The sequence below is a fragment of the Perognathus longimembris genome, chromosome 3, assembly GCF_023159225.1.
Source record: "Perognathus longimembris pacificus isolate PPM17 chromosome 3, ASM2315922v1, whole genome shotgun sequence".
Classification (NCBI taxonomy): domain Eukaryota; kingdom Metazoa; phylum Chordata; class Mammalia; order Rodentia; family Heteromyidae; genus Perognathus; species Perognathus longimembris.
The window spans coordinates 100,158,229-100,173,200 of NC_063163.1; the positions used below are offsets into that span (position 1 = coordinate 100,158,229).

General features: G+C 42.0%; 1 protein-coding gene across 4 annotated transcripts in view; it reads left to right on the top strand.

Moving 5' to 3' along the window:
• The window catches only part of Aplp2 (amyloid beta precursor like protein 2), a 71,299-nt gene that overhangs the window by 34,660 nt on the left and 21,667 nt on the right, over positions 1–14,972 (top strand). For 2 of the 4 annotated variants that reach the window (XM_048343612.1, XM_048343613.1), the window contains exons 3-7: positions 868–991; positions 8,640–8,752; positions 10,174–10,379; positions 10,749–10,984; positions 12,193–12,360. In XM_048343612.1, the coding sequence (XP_048199569.1) occupies positions 868–991; positions 8,640–8,752; positions 10,174–10,379; positions 10,749–10,984; positions 12,193–12,360 (847 nt within the window). The remainder of the gene's footprint in view (positions 1–867; positions 992–8,639; positions 8,753–10,173; positions 10,380–10,748; positions 10,985–12,192; positions 12,361–14,972) is intronic. The other 2 variants (XM_048343614.1, XM_048343615.1) reach the window with 1 other exon arrangement.

Consider the following 14,972-nt stretch of genomic DNA (forward strand, 5'->3'; position numbering starts at 1 on the left):
AACTGTGATCCTCAGATCTCAGCCTCCTGAGTAGCTAGGGTTACAAGTGTGAGCCACCAGCACCTGGCTGGCCTTTATGCTATTCTTGTATTTTCTACTTGTAGATAAAAAGCCATCAGGATTTTAGATGATAACCTAAGGTCTGATTCAACTTAGCTTTTGGTTCAGAACAAAAGAATAGAATATAATGTTTTAACAACTTATCAGGATTAACATACAGGTTAACAATGAAGTATTTTATTCTGTAATTTTGCTAACAGAACCTCCCAAAGGCTTTTCTCCTAGATGTTTTACACAAATCTTGAAGCAAACTGGATACCCAATCAGATTTGCTTGGGTTTGAGAACCTGCTACTTTAGTTTGTTGTTAAATACATACTATTTTAAAAAATAGAATGTATGGAAGCAGTCATAAGTCTAACCAGTCAAAAGATAACCCATAGCCAGCACCAGTGACTCACACTTATAATCCTAGCTACTCAGGAGGCTGAGATCTGAGGATCGAGGGTCAAAGCCAGCCTGGGCAGGAAAGTCAGCCATGAGACTCTTTATCTCCAATTTACCATCAGAAAACTGGAAGTGATGCTTTGGCTCAAGTGGTGGTAGAGTGCTGGTCTTGAACTGAAGAGCTCAGGAACAGCATATAGGCCCAGAGTTCAAGCCCTACAACTGACAAAAAGAAAAGAAAAACCCATAGTTCAGTGTCTTTTACTTGATGAGTAGAGGGGAAGCCAGGGGCAGCAGAGTGGGACTTAAGGTTCATATGGGATAAAAGGGGAGGTTGGGTAGATGTAGATACTTATTCTTACTTGAAAGTGCATGTCCATCTGTGGGTTGATTTAGTGTGTGTGGCTGTTTTCTCTCACAGATGTATCCAGACCTACAGATCACAAATGTGATGGAAGCAAACCAGCGAGTCAATATTGACAGTTGGTGTCGGAAGGACAAAAAACAATGCAAGAGTCACTTCGTTATACCTTTCAAGTGTCTAGGTAAGTGGTCTTGGTTGCTTTTCAGGACGTGCTTCTCCCCTTAATAAAGTATCTACATATATTAAGACGAATTTATTGGGGGAATATCTTCTGTGACTCTTTCTTTCTGGCATCAGTGGTGACTACTTAGTATTACTAATTCTGCCTCTTCCATTGTGTCCTGAGGACAAGCTATTTTTGAGGGGATTAGGTAGTAGTGTTGTCCACAGAGCCATCTAGCTTTTGCCCTCATATGAGCAGCTTGAAGTTAATGTTGACAGCAGTAGTAGAGAAGAGGTACTAAAGAAAGCAGCTCAAAGGAAAGGGTCTTTTGTTCCTGGAATTCATGTCACACACATTTGCATTGTCAGACTGCGGTAGTGTTCGGGAGAAGGGAAAGTGACTCACAGCAGTGTGTGGACAGAGGCCAGGACCAGATGTGGTAGGACCTGCCATTCTGGGTGTCTTGGGACTTACCCAGGTGTTGGGACTCTATTGTTGGTGTTAACATTTAGAGGCCAGCTTGAAGAAAACTGTGACAATGTATTACTTGGAAATAGGCCTGTTTCTTAGTGAATAAAATCATACCAACTATTCCTTAGCTGACACACTCTAATTATACTCACATGTCTGGAGTCTGGGTGATTCAGGAACAGATTCGGTCACAGATGCTTGAAAGGGCAAAACAATCGATTTTAGCATTAACATCAACATCCTGAGTAGTTTTGTAGCACTGTGATATTTGTTAGTCATCTAAACTTATTCATAACCTCCCTTCCTTCACTAAAACCTTTTCTTAGTCTCATTTGGAGCAAGAAAAGATGCCTGAAGAATTGTCTGGAAAATATGCAGCAACTTTGCCTTTAAAGCATTTGGCAGGGGGAAAGAGGGACGCTGTGTGTACTCAATCAACACTGTTTACTTTTAAAACTTCTGTCTATGAAATTTTGTTTTCTATGAAATTCTTAAACTGTAAGTGAAAATGAGATATCCCTACCCCTCTCCCCGCATTACTAAGTTTGGTTTTGTTTTTTTTTTTTTTGCCAGTCCTGGGCGGGCCTTGGACTCAGGGCCTGAGCACCTTCCCTGGCTTCTTTCCGCTCTAGGCTAGCACTCTGCCACCTGAGCCACAGTGCCCCTTCTGGCCGTTTCCCATATATGTGGTGCTGGGGAATTGAACCAAGAGCTTTATGTGTAGGAGGCAAGCACGCTTGCCTCTAGGCTATATTCCCAGCCCCCACATTACTAAGTTTTGAACCCAGGACCTCCCACATGTCTGCTAGGAATGTTCTTTACCACGAGCTGCATCCTCAGCCAAAAAGATTGTTTTTGAACAGTTCTAGACAATAAATCGAAAGTACTTAAAACTGTTTCTTTTTCATCCAATTGCCTAAATACTTCACCGCCTCATCTTTTTCCTCCTGTTTATTTTTGTCACTTTTCAAGCTCTTCTGTGGACATAGACATTTCAGTGGTACATGAGAGGTCCCTATGGCTCTTCTATTATCCTGTATCTTCCCACATGCAGTTTTCATGTCAGCCTAATTTTTACTTCTTACACATGGCTTGTATCTATGATTCACATATTGCACACTTAGGCAACCCAGGGTACTGTGAACTCAAAGGGCACTATGGGATATATATTATTTGCAAGAGGAACATAGTCACAATCTGTCACATGTTCTATAAACTAGTAGCTGGAGATGATTTGCAGTGTCAGCAGTCTGTACCTTTCAGTGTCCTCTTTGTGATACTCTTTTCAGTGATTCCTGTGATAAAAAGCAAATACCCTATGAAAATGAAAATCCTATAGAAGAAATGAGGATCATATTGAATTTGATTGTGTTGTGGAGATACTTGGGTATGCACAAAGGTGATAGAACACATACATCAAGTTGTTGCACTCAACTTCTTAGCTTACATTTTAAACATCAAGTTGTTGCACTCAACTTCTTAGCTTACATTTTAAATTTGTCTTTTTCTTCACCCTCTGGGGGCTGCTAAAAAAATTGAGTCACTCCAGGTGCTGTGAATTAAGAAAAATTGCATATATTTGGCTTATATCCTTCTCTATTGGCTCCTCACAGCTGTAGGTCAGCCGTGACTATACAGCAACATCCATGCATATTTCTCAAGTCTGTTGTCTAATCAGGTGATCTAAAGTAAAAACCAATTATGTGCTTCCTGTGCATAAAACTCTTTACCTAAAAAAAAGGAATATTGTGTATATGTATTTATTTAGTGCCTATGAGTACGTGTCAGAACTGGGGCTTGAATTTAGGGCATGCATGCTGTCCCTTAGCTTTTTTTGCTCAAGGCTAGCACTCTACTACTTGAGCTATAGCTCTACTTTCCAGTGTTTTGCTGGTTAATTGGAGATGAGTCTTCTAGATCCATTCAGTAAGCAGAGCTAAGAAATCTATGCATATATTGCATATGCATGCAAATCTTCATTTCATTAAAAAGTGCTATCTCCATTTCTAGTATTTCCAATATATTTATTTACTTGGTACTAACCATAAATAATCAGTCTGTGCATAAAAAATTTGAAGAGATATAATTGGCATACTATACAATCTGCCCACTTTAAATGTGCAATTAAGATTTTATAATAATTCACTTTGCTAATGGAACCATAGGTTATTCTTTTTAACATACATACTACACTAAAAATAAGCAACCACAGAATCTTTATCTGTATTTGATGAATAATTGCATTGTTGGAATAAAGAGATGGTGGTAGTGTAGCTTCAAGTCTAAACCCAAAGTATAGGCCAGCCAGAGGAAGGGAGAAGAGATGGGAAAAATAGGTTATGTGTATGTTATAGGTGCCTCGTAATTTGATTTGGATGTCCCAGAGTTTTTACTTTTGTTCTTGGGCTTTTTTTTGTTGCTGTTGTTGTTGGTCGTGAGGCTTGAACTCTGGGCCTGTGCACGCCGTCCCTGAGCTCTTCAGCTCAAGGCTAGGGTTCTACTACTTGAGCCACAGCACCACTTCTGGTTTTCTGGTGATGAATTGGAGATAAGAGTCTCAGACTGGGGAGGAGTGGGGGGGGCGTATGAGGGACGAGGTAACAAACAGTACAAGTAATGTATCCAATGCCTAACATATGAAACTGTAACCTCTCTGTACATCAGTTTGATAATAAAAAGTTGAAAAAAAAAGAGTCTCAGACTTTCCTGCCTGGGTGGCTTTGTACTGTTATCTTCAGATCTCAGCCTCCTGAGTAGCTAGGATTACAGGCGGTCATTATTTCTGTTCCTTGTTTTGGGTGGTGGGGTTGGGGTTTGAGTGTTTGATGTGCCTTAGAATTCAAGAGGCCAGAGGTGGGACACATGCAAGCTTCTGGGTCACCAATCCTGCAGAATGCTCCTGATGTGACTGTTTTCCTGTTGTTGTTGCTAGGTGGAGGGCAGGGGTAATATCTTGATCACAAATTGAGCATTAGTTGTTAGTAGTACTTTCATCAAGTCTTGTATTGCACTGTCCATAGATGTCTGTGTCTACCCATTGTTCAGCCTTGCCCTGCCCTGAGAGCATGTCACTGCCCATCACTGTGTCTCTTTTATTTTTTTTATTTTTATTTTTTGCCAGTCCTGGGCCTTGGACTCAGGGCCTGAGCACTGTCCCTGGCTTCCTTTTGCTCAAGGCTAGCACTCTGCCACTTGAGCCACAGCGCCACTTGTTTTCTGTATATGTGGTGCTGGGGACTTGAACCCAGGGCTTCATGTATATGAGGCAAGCCATATCCCCAGCCCCAGTTTGTGTCTCTTAAATGGCATTTGTATATTTGGTAAAAAGATATAGTTCAATCTTCTCCCTCTTCTAAATGAACCCTGTATGTTAGATTACTACTGCCTCCTGTAAAAATTTACATATATGTTAAATGATGACCAAGTAGGTCAGAAATGGTGATATGGGAAGATGTATAATATAGACTGGCTTCCTTCCATACTAAAAAAGAAAGCTTTACAAGTCCATGACTGATTTTTGTTTCCAGTCATTTGGGGATGGAGGGTTCTTTGTTGCTGTTGTTTTGTTTTACAGGAAGTGTTATTGTAATGAGAAAATTACCAAAATATTCCCCTTTTAAACAAAATTTAAATCACAACTAGTCTCGGGCTTTAAGATTCAGCAGTTGTGGATTGGTATGTTGGAACAGCTTGCTTATCGTTGCAGGTGTTCTAGCCTCAGAGTTTATAGCCCCCAAATGCCACCCTTCTGCCAGTATAGACTCAGTCAGGGTGAATGTTCTCGCTAGTTTTGCTAAATTGTTGACTTGTCAGGGCCCTGTTTACCTCAGTTAGGGATGGCTACTAGATTGCACTGCTTTGGTCTGTTTTATATCCTCCAAAAGCTCCATAAATGACTTAGTGTTCTTGTTTGCAGCTGGCAGCACTTTTGGCAGTAGGTTTATTTGTATATGTGTGGGTATATGGAATTGGGGCCTTCCGAATTGGTAAATGGCTTTTGTTATTCTGAAAGGAATTCAACCAACTCTAAAAAAGACTTTAAAACTTAGAAGGCTGGCTTGTTGGCTCTGCTGGAGTGAGGTAGCATGAAAGGAAAACTAATCTCAGGGAATTTATACAGGTGGGCGATAAATAAACGGCAGCTGTTCTGGAATCATGTAGGTTAGGTTTGCAGTATTGCCGTATTCAATAGCAAAACAATATAGCTTTATCTTTGTGCAGTAATGTGTAGTAAATTATGGCAATTATTCTCTAGTTTGGTTAAAAATTGAGGACTGACATTACAAACTTGGATATAAACTTTCAAAATGGGACCAAACCATTTTCACTGTTGTCTAAAACTAGAAAATATATATCTGCCATTTTGTACATGTTTTCCATAAACTCTCCGATAATCAAGACAAAACAGAGCAATGAAATGACTGAGCGGATGCTGAGATTCCAATGTGCTTCCTCTTTCAGTTTACTTTTTGGCAAAAGTTTTATTTTTCAGTGAAAGAAGTTTGCAGGGGAGGTAGGGAGTGAAAGTAGTCATTTCTGGTTTCTGCATTTAGTTAACGATGGTTAGATAAATTTTGTATATATGAGAATAATTTTCTTTGGATACATGTAGAAATGTGTATACTTTTTTTCCCCTAAATGGGATCATTCTGATGTTCTTTTGTTTAGTAAAATAATAATAATAAATAAGAAATTGAGCTGGGTGTCATTGGCTCACACCTATAAAAATCCTAGCTACTCAAGAAGCTGAGATCTGAGGGTTGCAGTTAGAAGTCAGCCCAGGCAGGAAAATGCATGAGACTTGTGTCTCCAATTAACTACCAAAAAAACCTGGACGTGGAGCTGTGGCTCAGGTGGTAAAGTGCTAGCCTTGAACAAAGGGAAAAAAACAACTTCAGGGACAGTGCTCAGACCTTGAGTTCAAGGTCTGAGGTACACAGCTACACGCACACTTGAAAATTACTGGACAACTGTTTAAGGAATACATGCATCTTCAAATAAGAGGCAAACTGGACTTTGAAGCTGTTAATCTGAGCTGGGGGATGGTGTAGTAGTCCTAGCTACTCAGGAGTCTGAGATCTGAAGACCCTTGTTTGGAGCTGCCCTGGGCAGGAAAGTCCATTAGACTCTAATCTCCAGTTAGCCACCAAAAGGAAGTGGAGGTGTGACTCCAATGGTGGAGCACCAGCCTTTACTGAAAGGTGCCCAGGCCCTGAGGTCAAGCCCCAGTACAGGTACAAAAAAACCACAACAAGCAGCAGCTTGAAAGAGAAACACTTAAGGATAGAGAGTATGTTTATTACTTTTGTTTTAATGATCAAACTACCATGGAAAAATCATGTGGAAAATTACAAATACTAAACATGATGGATGAACAATTAAACCTGATGTCGCTGTAACACAACTGTTTTAACACTCAATTCCGGAGTCATTCTACCACTGCACCAGCATTCCCAAACCCTATCCCCACACACCATGATGGCCTGGAAACAAATCAGATACCTCTTCTTTCTTGGAAAATTTTAGACTTAAAGAAAAAATATATTGCTAGACGCCAATGGCACACACCTGTAATCCTAACTACTTGGGAGACTGAGATCTTAGGATTGTGGTTTGAAGCTGGCCCAGGCAAAAAAAAATCTGAGACTTATCTTTAATAAACTGCTCAGAAAAAGCTGAAAGTCTCACTGTGGCTCAAGTGGTAGAGCATTAGCCATGAGCACAAAGGCTCAGGGACAGCACCTAGTTCCAGAGTTTAAGCCCCAGGACTGGCAAAAGAAAAAAATATATATGGCTGTATACTGGTGGCTCACTCACACCTGTAATCCTAGCTACTCGGGTGGCTGAGATCTGAGGATCAGGGTATGAAGCCAGCCCATGCAGGAAAGCCCATGAGACTCATATCTCTAGTTAACCACCAGAAAACCAGAAGTGGCGCTTTGGCTCAAAGTGGTAGAGTGCTAGCTTTGAGCACAAAAACTCAGGGACAGCACCCAGGCCCTGAGTTAAAGCCCCACAATTTGACCAAAAAGAAAAAGGAAATACGATGGTACATCTGGATTCTTCCCTTCTCTTCCCCTGCTCCTTACCCCCCATTTCTTGTGTGGCGCGAAGGAGGGACTTGTTAAACCATCTATCTAGATGTAGTAACAATCTCCTGTATAATAATTAAGACACTTAAAAAATACCCCTAAAAATGTTCAAATAATGGTCTTTATAGCTCCCTTCAAAAATGGATTACACATTACATCTGATCTAGAATAGCTCCCATTTTTAAAAAATTCTGAGTAGTCGTATGAAGGGGTTTCATTTCAACAAGTCAGTTTATAAGTACAATTCATCTTGACCCATGTTACCCTTTCCCTTGTTCTCCCATCTTTCCCAACATCACCCACACCTTCAAGTTAGGTGGTTCCATTCTTACAGGGGATTATATTTACCCATCCTTTTGCCTGTCCTTTCTCCTTAATCCCTCTCTAAAAGCGTGTTTCAGCTTCCTGGTATTCATTTTGTTAAACTGTTGCCAAGTTTTTTAGTGATGTGTTTGAAGGGTGTGGACCATTTGTTTAATAGATTATTCCTTACTTAGGATTTTTCTTAATACTTTATCATGATTAAACTGAAATGGTTCATTTTGGCAAACATACTGTGTAAATGATATTGACATACACTTCTTAGCACATTGCATATGTCAGCTTCCCCATTATCATGCTATTAATTTGGTCACTTAATTAGGATAGTTTTTCTAGTTTCCCATTGAAAACACACCTTTGCCCCCCTTTGTCAATTAGTCATTGATTGATGAATTTTACTGGAATCCATTGCAGTCATATTGGTTTCCTGGGCATTTTGTTACTGGAACATGTGTGGGTCAAAATAGGGAAGAGGCTGGAACTCTTGTTCACGTGAGCTCAATGGCTGTTTATTTGAGGCTACTTGTGTCTCCTCAGTTGGGTATTGCTATAGTCCTGCAAGGGATTGCACCCAGAGAAACATTAGGAAAGTAGCTTTCTAACTTGTGTCCCTGACAGAATGAGTTTTTGTGGTAGTCACATGTACTTATTTGCGTTAGAGACTGTTCTATTCACGTAGATATGTAACTGCCATGTTATTCTGCAGTTGGAAAAGTTGTTTGCACCTTGAATCCTAATCAGATTTGCTTTTGACAAGGATTCTTTTTTATTTTTCCCCCCAGTGGGTGAATTTGTAAGTGATGTTCTGCTAGTTCCAGAAAAATGCCAGTTTTTCCACAAAGAACGGATGGATGTGTGCGAAAATCACCAGCACTGGCATACTGTAGTCAAAGAGGTGAGAATGTGGACCAAGACATGTTGCATCTTTTAGAAGAGAAAATCGCATTGGTCTCTGATCTTGGCATACTTTTCATTAATTTCATGTAATTACTTATATCTTTGGGATAGATGTTTTTGTAGGGAAAGTAGAGCATGGGCCACCCACCTCCTAAAGTTAAAGCTATTATGGAGCCAGGGATTTTGCTCAGTGTTGGAGCCCTTGAGAGCATCCTTATCACTGACCTTACTCACCCGCCCCCCCCACACACCAATGAACAAGAGGAAACAAAACTTCAATGGCATTTCCTCCTTCATTTGGGTTGGGGTATAGATTACGTAATGGATTGATTGTGTAGCATATGCAAGAGTTTCATCAGAATAAAGAAAAAGATATTCTACCAGTACTGTGCCACCTCTCCCCTAAAAAGGAGAAACAAAAAAGAAAGGAAAACATAAAGGCTTTTATATACTTGTCAGGACTCCCCAAAAGCATCCTAGACCCGAAGAACAAACTCAAGTGCGAATAGCCAACTTGAAAAAATGTGGCTCTGAACTTTGGCACAGTCAGACTTTGTGGAGAGAAACACCCTTTCTTACACTTGTCTGTGATTGGTTTTCTAGTCAATATTTTCTTTGGCCAAATTCTGAAGTAGTGACTGTACCCATGATAATAGAAATTGGCATTAGCCATCTTTAGCTGATATTGATACTTCCTGGAAGAAATTTCCCCTTTCTTGTCTTTTTTCCCCCCCAAGTTTGAGCTTGTAATGTTTTTGATCTCATAAGGTGTTGTAAGTTAAGTAAAATTTACAAATCTTAATAGGATCCTAATTTTTTGTTTTGTTTTGTTTTTTGGCCAGTCCTGAGGGCTTGGGACTCAGGGCCTGAGCACTGTCCCTGGCTTCTTTTTTGCTCAAGGCTGGCACTCATATCTCTTGAGCCACAGTGCCACTTCTGGCTTTTTCTGTTTATGTGGTGCTGAGCAATTGAACCCAGGGCTTCATGTATGCTAGGAAAGCACTCTACCACTAAGGCACATTCTCAGCCCAAGATCTTAACTTTTTAAAAGAAAAATGATAGAAGAGAAAGGTATTACATAGTGATTTCATAAGTGTGTTTTTTTGTTTTTTGTTGCTACTTTTTTTTTTTTTTTTTTGCCAGTCCTGGGGCTTGGACTCAGGGCCTGAATCCCTGGCTTCTTTTTGCTCAAGGTTAGCACTCTGCCACTTGAGCCACAGCGCCACTTCTGGCCGTTTTCTGTGTATGTGGTGCTGGGGAATTGAACCCAGGGCTTCATGTATACGAAGCAAGCACTCTACTACTAGGCCATATCCCCAGCCCCCTGTTTTTTTTTTGTTTTTGTTTTTGTTTTTTTAAATCCAAGGATCAGAGTGTTAGTGGACTGTGTTGTGATGTAGAGCTGTGGATCTCTTCTAGGCATGTCTCACTCAGGGGATGACTTTATATAGCTATGGCATGCTGCTCCCCTGTGGCGTAGACCAGTTTCATGGCACGGAATATGTATGCTGCCCTCAGACAAAGATTAGTGACTCTGTTGATTCTACTGTGTCTAAAGAAGAGGAAGAAGAGGATGATGATGAGGAAGAAGAAGATGAAGAGGAAGACTATGATGTTTATAAAAGGTAAACTCTTATCCAGAACTCTGAAATTGCGAGCCTGTTTTTCAGCCCTTCTGTAAAGTGGCTGTTGGTAAATTGGCCCCTCACTGCTGGGTAAGGTAGGCTTCCCCTTATTATGCTGCTTTGAATTTAGGCTACCTTTCATTCTAGCCATACCTGATCATATGAGAACCCTGTAAGTTAACTCAATCTGTGCTCACTAACTCTTCCCTTTTGCTGATGTGACTAGACTAAGGGCTTTAGTGGCACTCTTACGTGTGTAACTATTTCCTGTCTCTGTTTACATTTCAAAGTAGTGAAGGGAGCAGTTGTTATGCTTTGTGCATAAGAATTGGTATTAACCATTTTTTTGTGTGTGTGTTTGATTTGTAGTGAATTTCCTACTGAAACAGATTTGGAAGACTTCACAGAAGCAGCTGTGGATGAAGATGATGATGAGGAAGAGGAGGACGATGATGACGATGAGGAGGAGGAAGGGGAGGAAGTGGTAGAAGACCGAGATTACTACTATGACACCTTTAAAGGAGATGACTATAATGAGGAGAACCCAACTGAACCTAGCAGCGAGGGCTCTATCTCAGACAAGGAAATTGCCCACGATGTTAAAGGTAACCAGTGCTAAAGCCATGGCTTTCAAAGTCCACGTGGTCATTATTCACTTAGGAATGATATTGCTTTCATCATGCATCACAGGTAAGTGTTAGAAGGAAAGGTGGTGTCTGCACTGAAGGAGAAAATCAAACTGTCCAAGGTAGCGGTGGAGCTATGTTAGCAGTGAGCAGGCAGGCACGGGAGACATGCAGAGCTAAGCCAGAGAAATAGTTTGCATTAGCAAATAAAAGCCAAACAGATAGGATCCTTCCATATCTTGGAGCACCAGTTTTTTCGAATTGGAATATGTTTTTCTTCCCCTGCATGTGTGCCAGTCAATAGGCTTACCTTATCTGTCCTGGTGTTTGCAGCTGGAAGGGTGAAGTTGAATGATCTTACCAATTGAAGATCATTAGATTGTGGTGGTTGCAGAACCTGTAACACATAGCATCTGCTGTATATTTGAAACCAACTAAGATTGAAAATAGGAGTTTCACCCAACAAGGGTGAAATTACTTGATCTAGAACTTTATTATTTGCTGTGGGGAACTTGCAAATAAGAACACTTCTCCTTTGCAAGTGCAGTCTTTGCTTTAGGTCCATTTTAAATGGCCTTCTACTAGCATTGATGCCTTTGGTCCTAGAAACCATGAAAATAGGAAACCATGAAGCCACTATCTTTACTGCACAGATCAGAAATGTGGGGAGCTATGACACAAGAAATTACTCAGTCACCCTACACATCAGTTTAGACTTGATGCAAAAATTAATAGTTCCATTTGCTGTGTGTTGGTGGCTTACCACCTGTAATCCCTAGCTACTCAGGAGGCTGAGACTTGAGGATCACAGCTCAAAGCCAACCTGGGCAGGGAAGTCCACGACACTCTTATCTCCAATTAACTACCAAAAATCTAGACGTAGAGCTGTGGCTCAAGAGGTAGAGCATTATCCTTGAGCCTAAAAGGTCAGAGAATGGTACCCAAGCCCTTGAGTTCAAGCTCCAAGACTGGCATTAAAAAAAAAAAATCTCTGTCCCTAAATATCTTCATCATGTAGAATGTGACTGTACCTACTGCACACCTGACCTCACCTATTGGCGAGTTAGGTTAGCGAAGCACTCAGGTCCAGTCGTGGTCTCTGCCCACCCCTGCTGGCCTGTAGCACTGTGAAGAAGCATTTGAAGCTCTGCCTCTGCTCTGCTGACACTCTGACCATTTTCACACAGCTGTCTGCTCCCAGGAGGCGATGACGGGGCCCTGCCGGGCTGTGATGCCTCGTTGGTACTTCGACCTCTCCAAGGGAAAGTGCGTGCGCTTTATATATGGCGGCTGCGGAGGCAACAGGAACAATTTTGAGTCTGAGGATTATTGTATGGCTGTGTGTAAAGCGATGAGTAAGTCCCGCCTTGTGCTGGCCCCTCGAAGCAGCGCTGTCCTGTCCAGCGTTCTGTCTTTCCCAGCTGTCCTTGTGACCGCATCTGTGTCATGTTTCCGCTGACTTAGGTATTTGCCGTCAGTTGTTTTCTCCTCATCTTTGTGCTTTCTAAAGTGAGGCTTTGCTTTCCTGTTGGCAGTTTGAGTTCAGTTTTCCGTGTCCCCTGCTTCTCGTGTGTCTGCTAGTTGGTTGTTGGTGGTATGTCCTTTGCCTGTTTGTAGTAGGAGGCACACCCAAGGGCTTCTTTCTCATTGGCCTTCAGATCCTTTTCTGCTCCCCAGGACACTGTAGTCAGTGTTGGTTGGGAAGGGAGGTGAACCCTTGTCTATCTAGTTGGAAGACACCATAGGTAACTGGATAACCCTGTGTTCTATACAGGCTTGTGCCCTAGGCTTCACTTTTCCTGCTCTTTTTCCCTCCCTCCCTCCCTCCCTCTCTTCCTCCCTCCCTCCCTCCCTCCCTCCCTTCCTCCCTTCCTCCCTTCCTTTGGGGTCAGTCATGGGCGTGAACTCAGAGAGAGCCTGGGCTCTGTCCCTGAGCTCTTTTGTGCAATACTAGTAGTGCTCTACCACTTTGAGCCACAGCACCTCCTCCAGTTTTCTGGTGGCATAGAGATAAAGAGTGTCAAGGACTTTCCTGCACCGGGCTGTTTTTGAACTGCAATCCTCAGATCTCAGCCTCCTGAGTAGTTAGGGTTACAGGCGTAAGCCATAAGCCACTTCTTATCCAGCTCTTCTTTCCACCCTGTCACTGACTATTGTGCTTCATGCTGCCTGTTGGGATGCTTGTTCTTGAAAGGACTAACAATAGAAATACTTGTGGGATTCCAGAATGTTGAAATAACCTTGCTTTATGCACTCTGAGGAGAGAGCTCTTTAGCCCTAAGAGGTCATGACTGTTCTCTAGTATTTGGGCAAGGAGTTGTGAGAATTCAGTCTGTGTGTTGTTTTGGTCTCAGATGATACACAGTGCTTTATTTGAGTTGGTGTTAACATATGTAGGAAAATAGTTTTTCTCTATTTCTTTTTTATGACCCTGTCTATCCTTGGTGAATCAACTGTGTTTAGAAAGTCCTCAGGCCTGGCATATTTCCTTATCCCTGGTTCTAAATTCATCAGAGTAATGAGTATTACTGCCTCCTTGTAATTGCTGTATTGGTTTTAGACTGTAGCTTCTGATGGTTTTTCATTGAATGAAATACTTTTCAAAATCCCTCTTCTTCCTCTCCCCAAAGAGGCTTAACATCTTAATCTGATGCAGCACACTATCCGGGCTTCTTCCCCAGCTGCTGCTCTAGGGAACTGCTGTGTTGTGTGGCTGGGGGTGGGAGGGGTTGTGTTGTTTTATTTTTGTGCTGGTACTGGGCTTGAACTCAGGGCCTGGGCCCTGTCCCTTAACATTTTCACTCAAGGCTGATGCTTTGCCACTTGAGCCACAGCTACACTTCTTGCTTTTTGATGTTTAATGGAGATAGGAGTCTCATATACTTACCTTTCCAGACTGGCTTTGACCTGTGATCCTCAGATTTCAGCAAGGATTATAGGCATGAACCACTGTCAGCCAGCAGGAAAGGCTGTTTTTGACAGACTGGGAAAGGTATAGGATGATGATCCCTAGGGATCTTTGGTGCATAAATCATTGTTTAGGAAAGATTTATTACTATTATTATTATTTTTTTTTTTTTTGCCAGTCCTAGGCCTTGCACTCAGGGCCTGAGCACTGTCCCTAGCTTCTTTTTGCTCAAGGCTAGCACTCTGCCACTTGCCACAGCGCCACTTCTGGCCATTTTCTGTATATGTGGTGCTGAGGTGAGGAGTTGAACTCAGGGCTTCGTGTATACAAGGTAAGCAGTCTTGCCACTAGGCCATATCCCCAGCCCTCTGGAAAGATTTAGAGATAACTGTTATTGTGATGTGTATTAGTTTGTCAAACAAAGGATCATCAAAAACAGTTTTGGATTGAAGCTTGAGAAATTAAAGTCCTTTAAAGGTCTCACTGGAAATGGAGGTGGCAATCTCTACCCAAAATCTCTGACACATAGTACTCTTGAGACATAAGGAATAACTCGAATTATGGGTTGTTTCCTACAGCTTTGGGGAGATTGACTGAGGAGAAAGAAACAGGTAGTTCAGTCCTTGGAGGGCTTTCAAGGTCTGGAAGCCTTGGATTTCCAATGGTCACGTTTGTATCCCTCTTCAAAAGGGAGTGAAGCAACTGGAAGCAGCAGCTTCATGAACCTGTTGTGAGTTCTGCTCTGCACCCATCACAGCTGTAGACATGCTGTTCTTTTCCTCTTTTGTCCCCAGGGAGTGTGAAGCCCATGGATAGGCACCTTCCATTCCATGGTGTTTCTTTTTTTTAATTGTTTTTGGCCGGTCCTGGGCCTTGAACTCAGGGCCTGAGCACTGTCCCTGGCTTCTTTTTGCTCAAGGCTAGCACTCTGCCACTTGAGCCACAGCACCACTTCTGGCTGTTTTCTATATATGTGGTGCTGGGGAATCGAACCCAGGGCCTCATGTATACAAGGCAAGCACTCTTGCCACTAGGCCATATCCCCAGCCCTCCATGGTG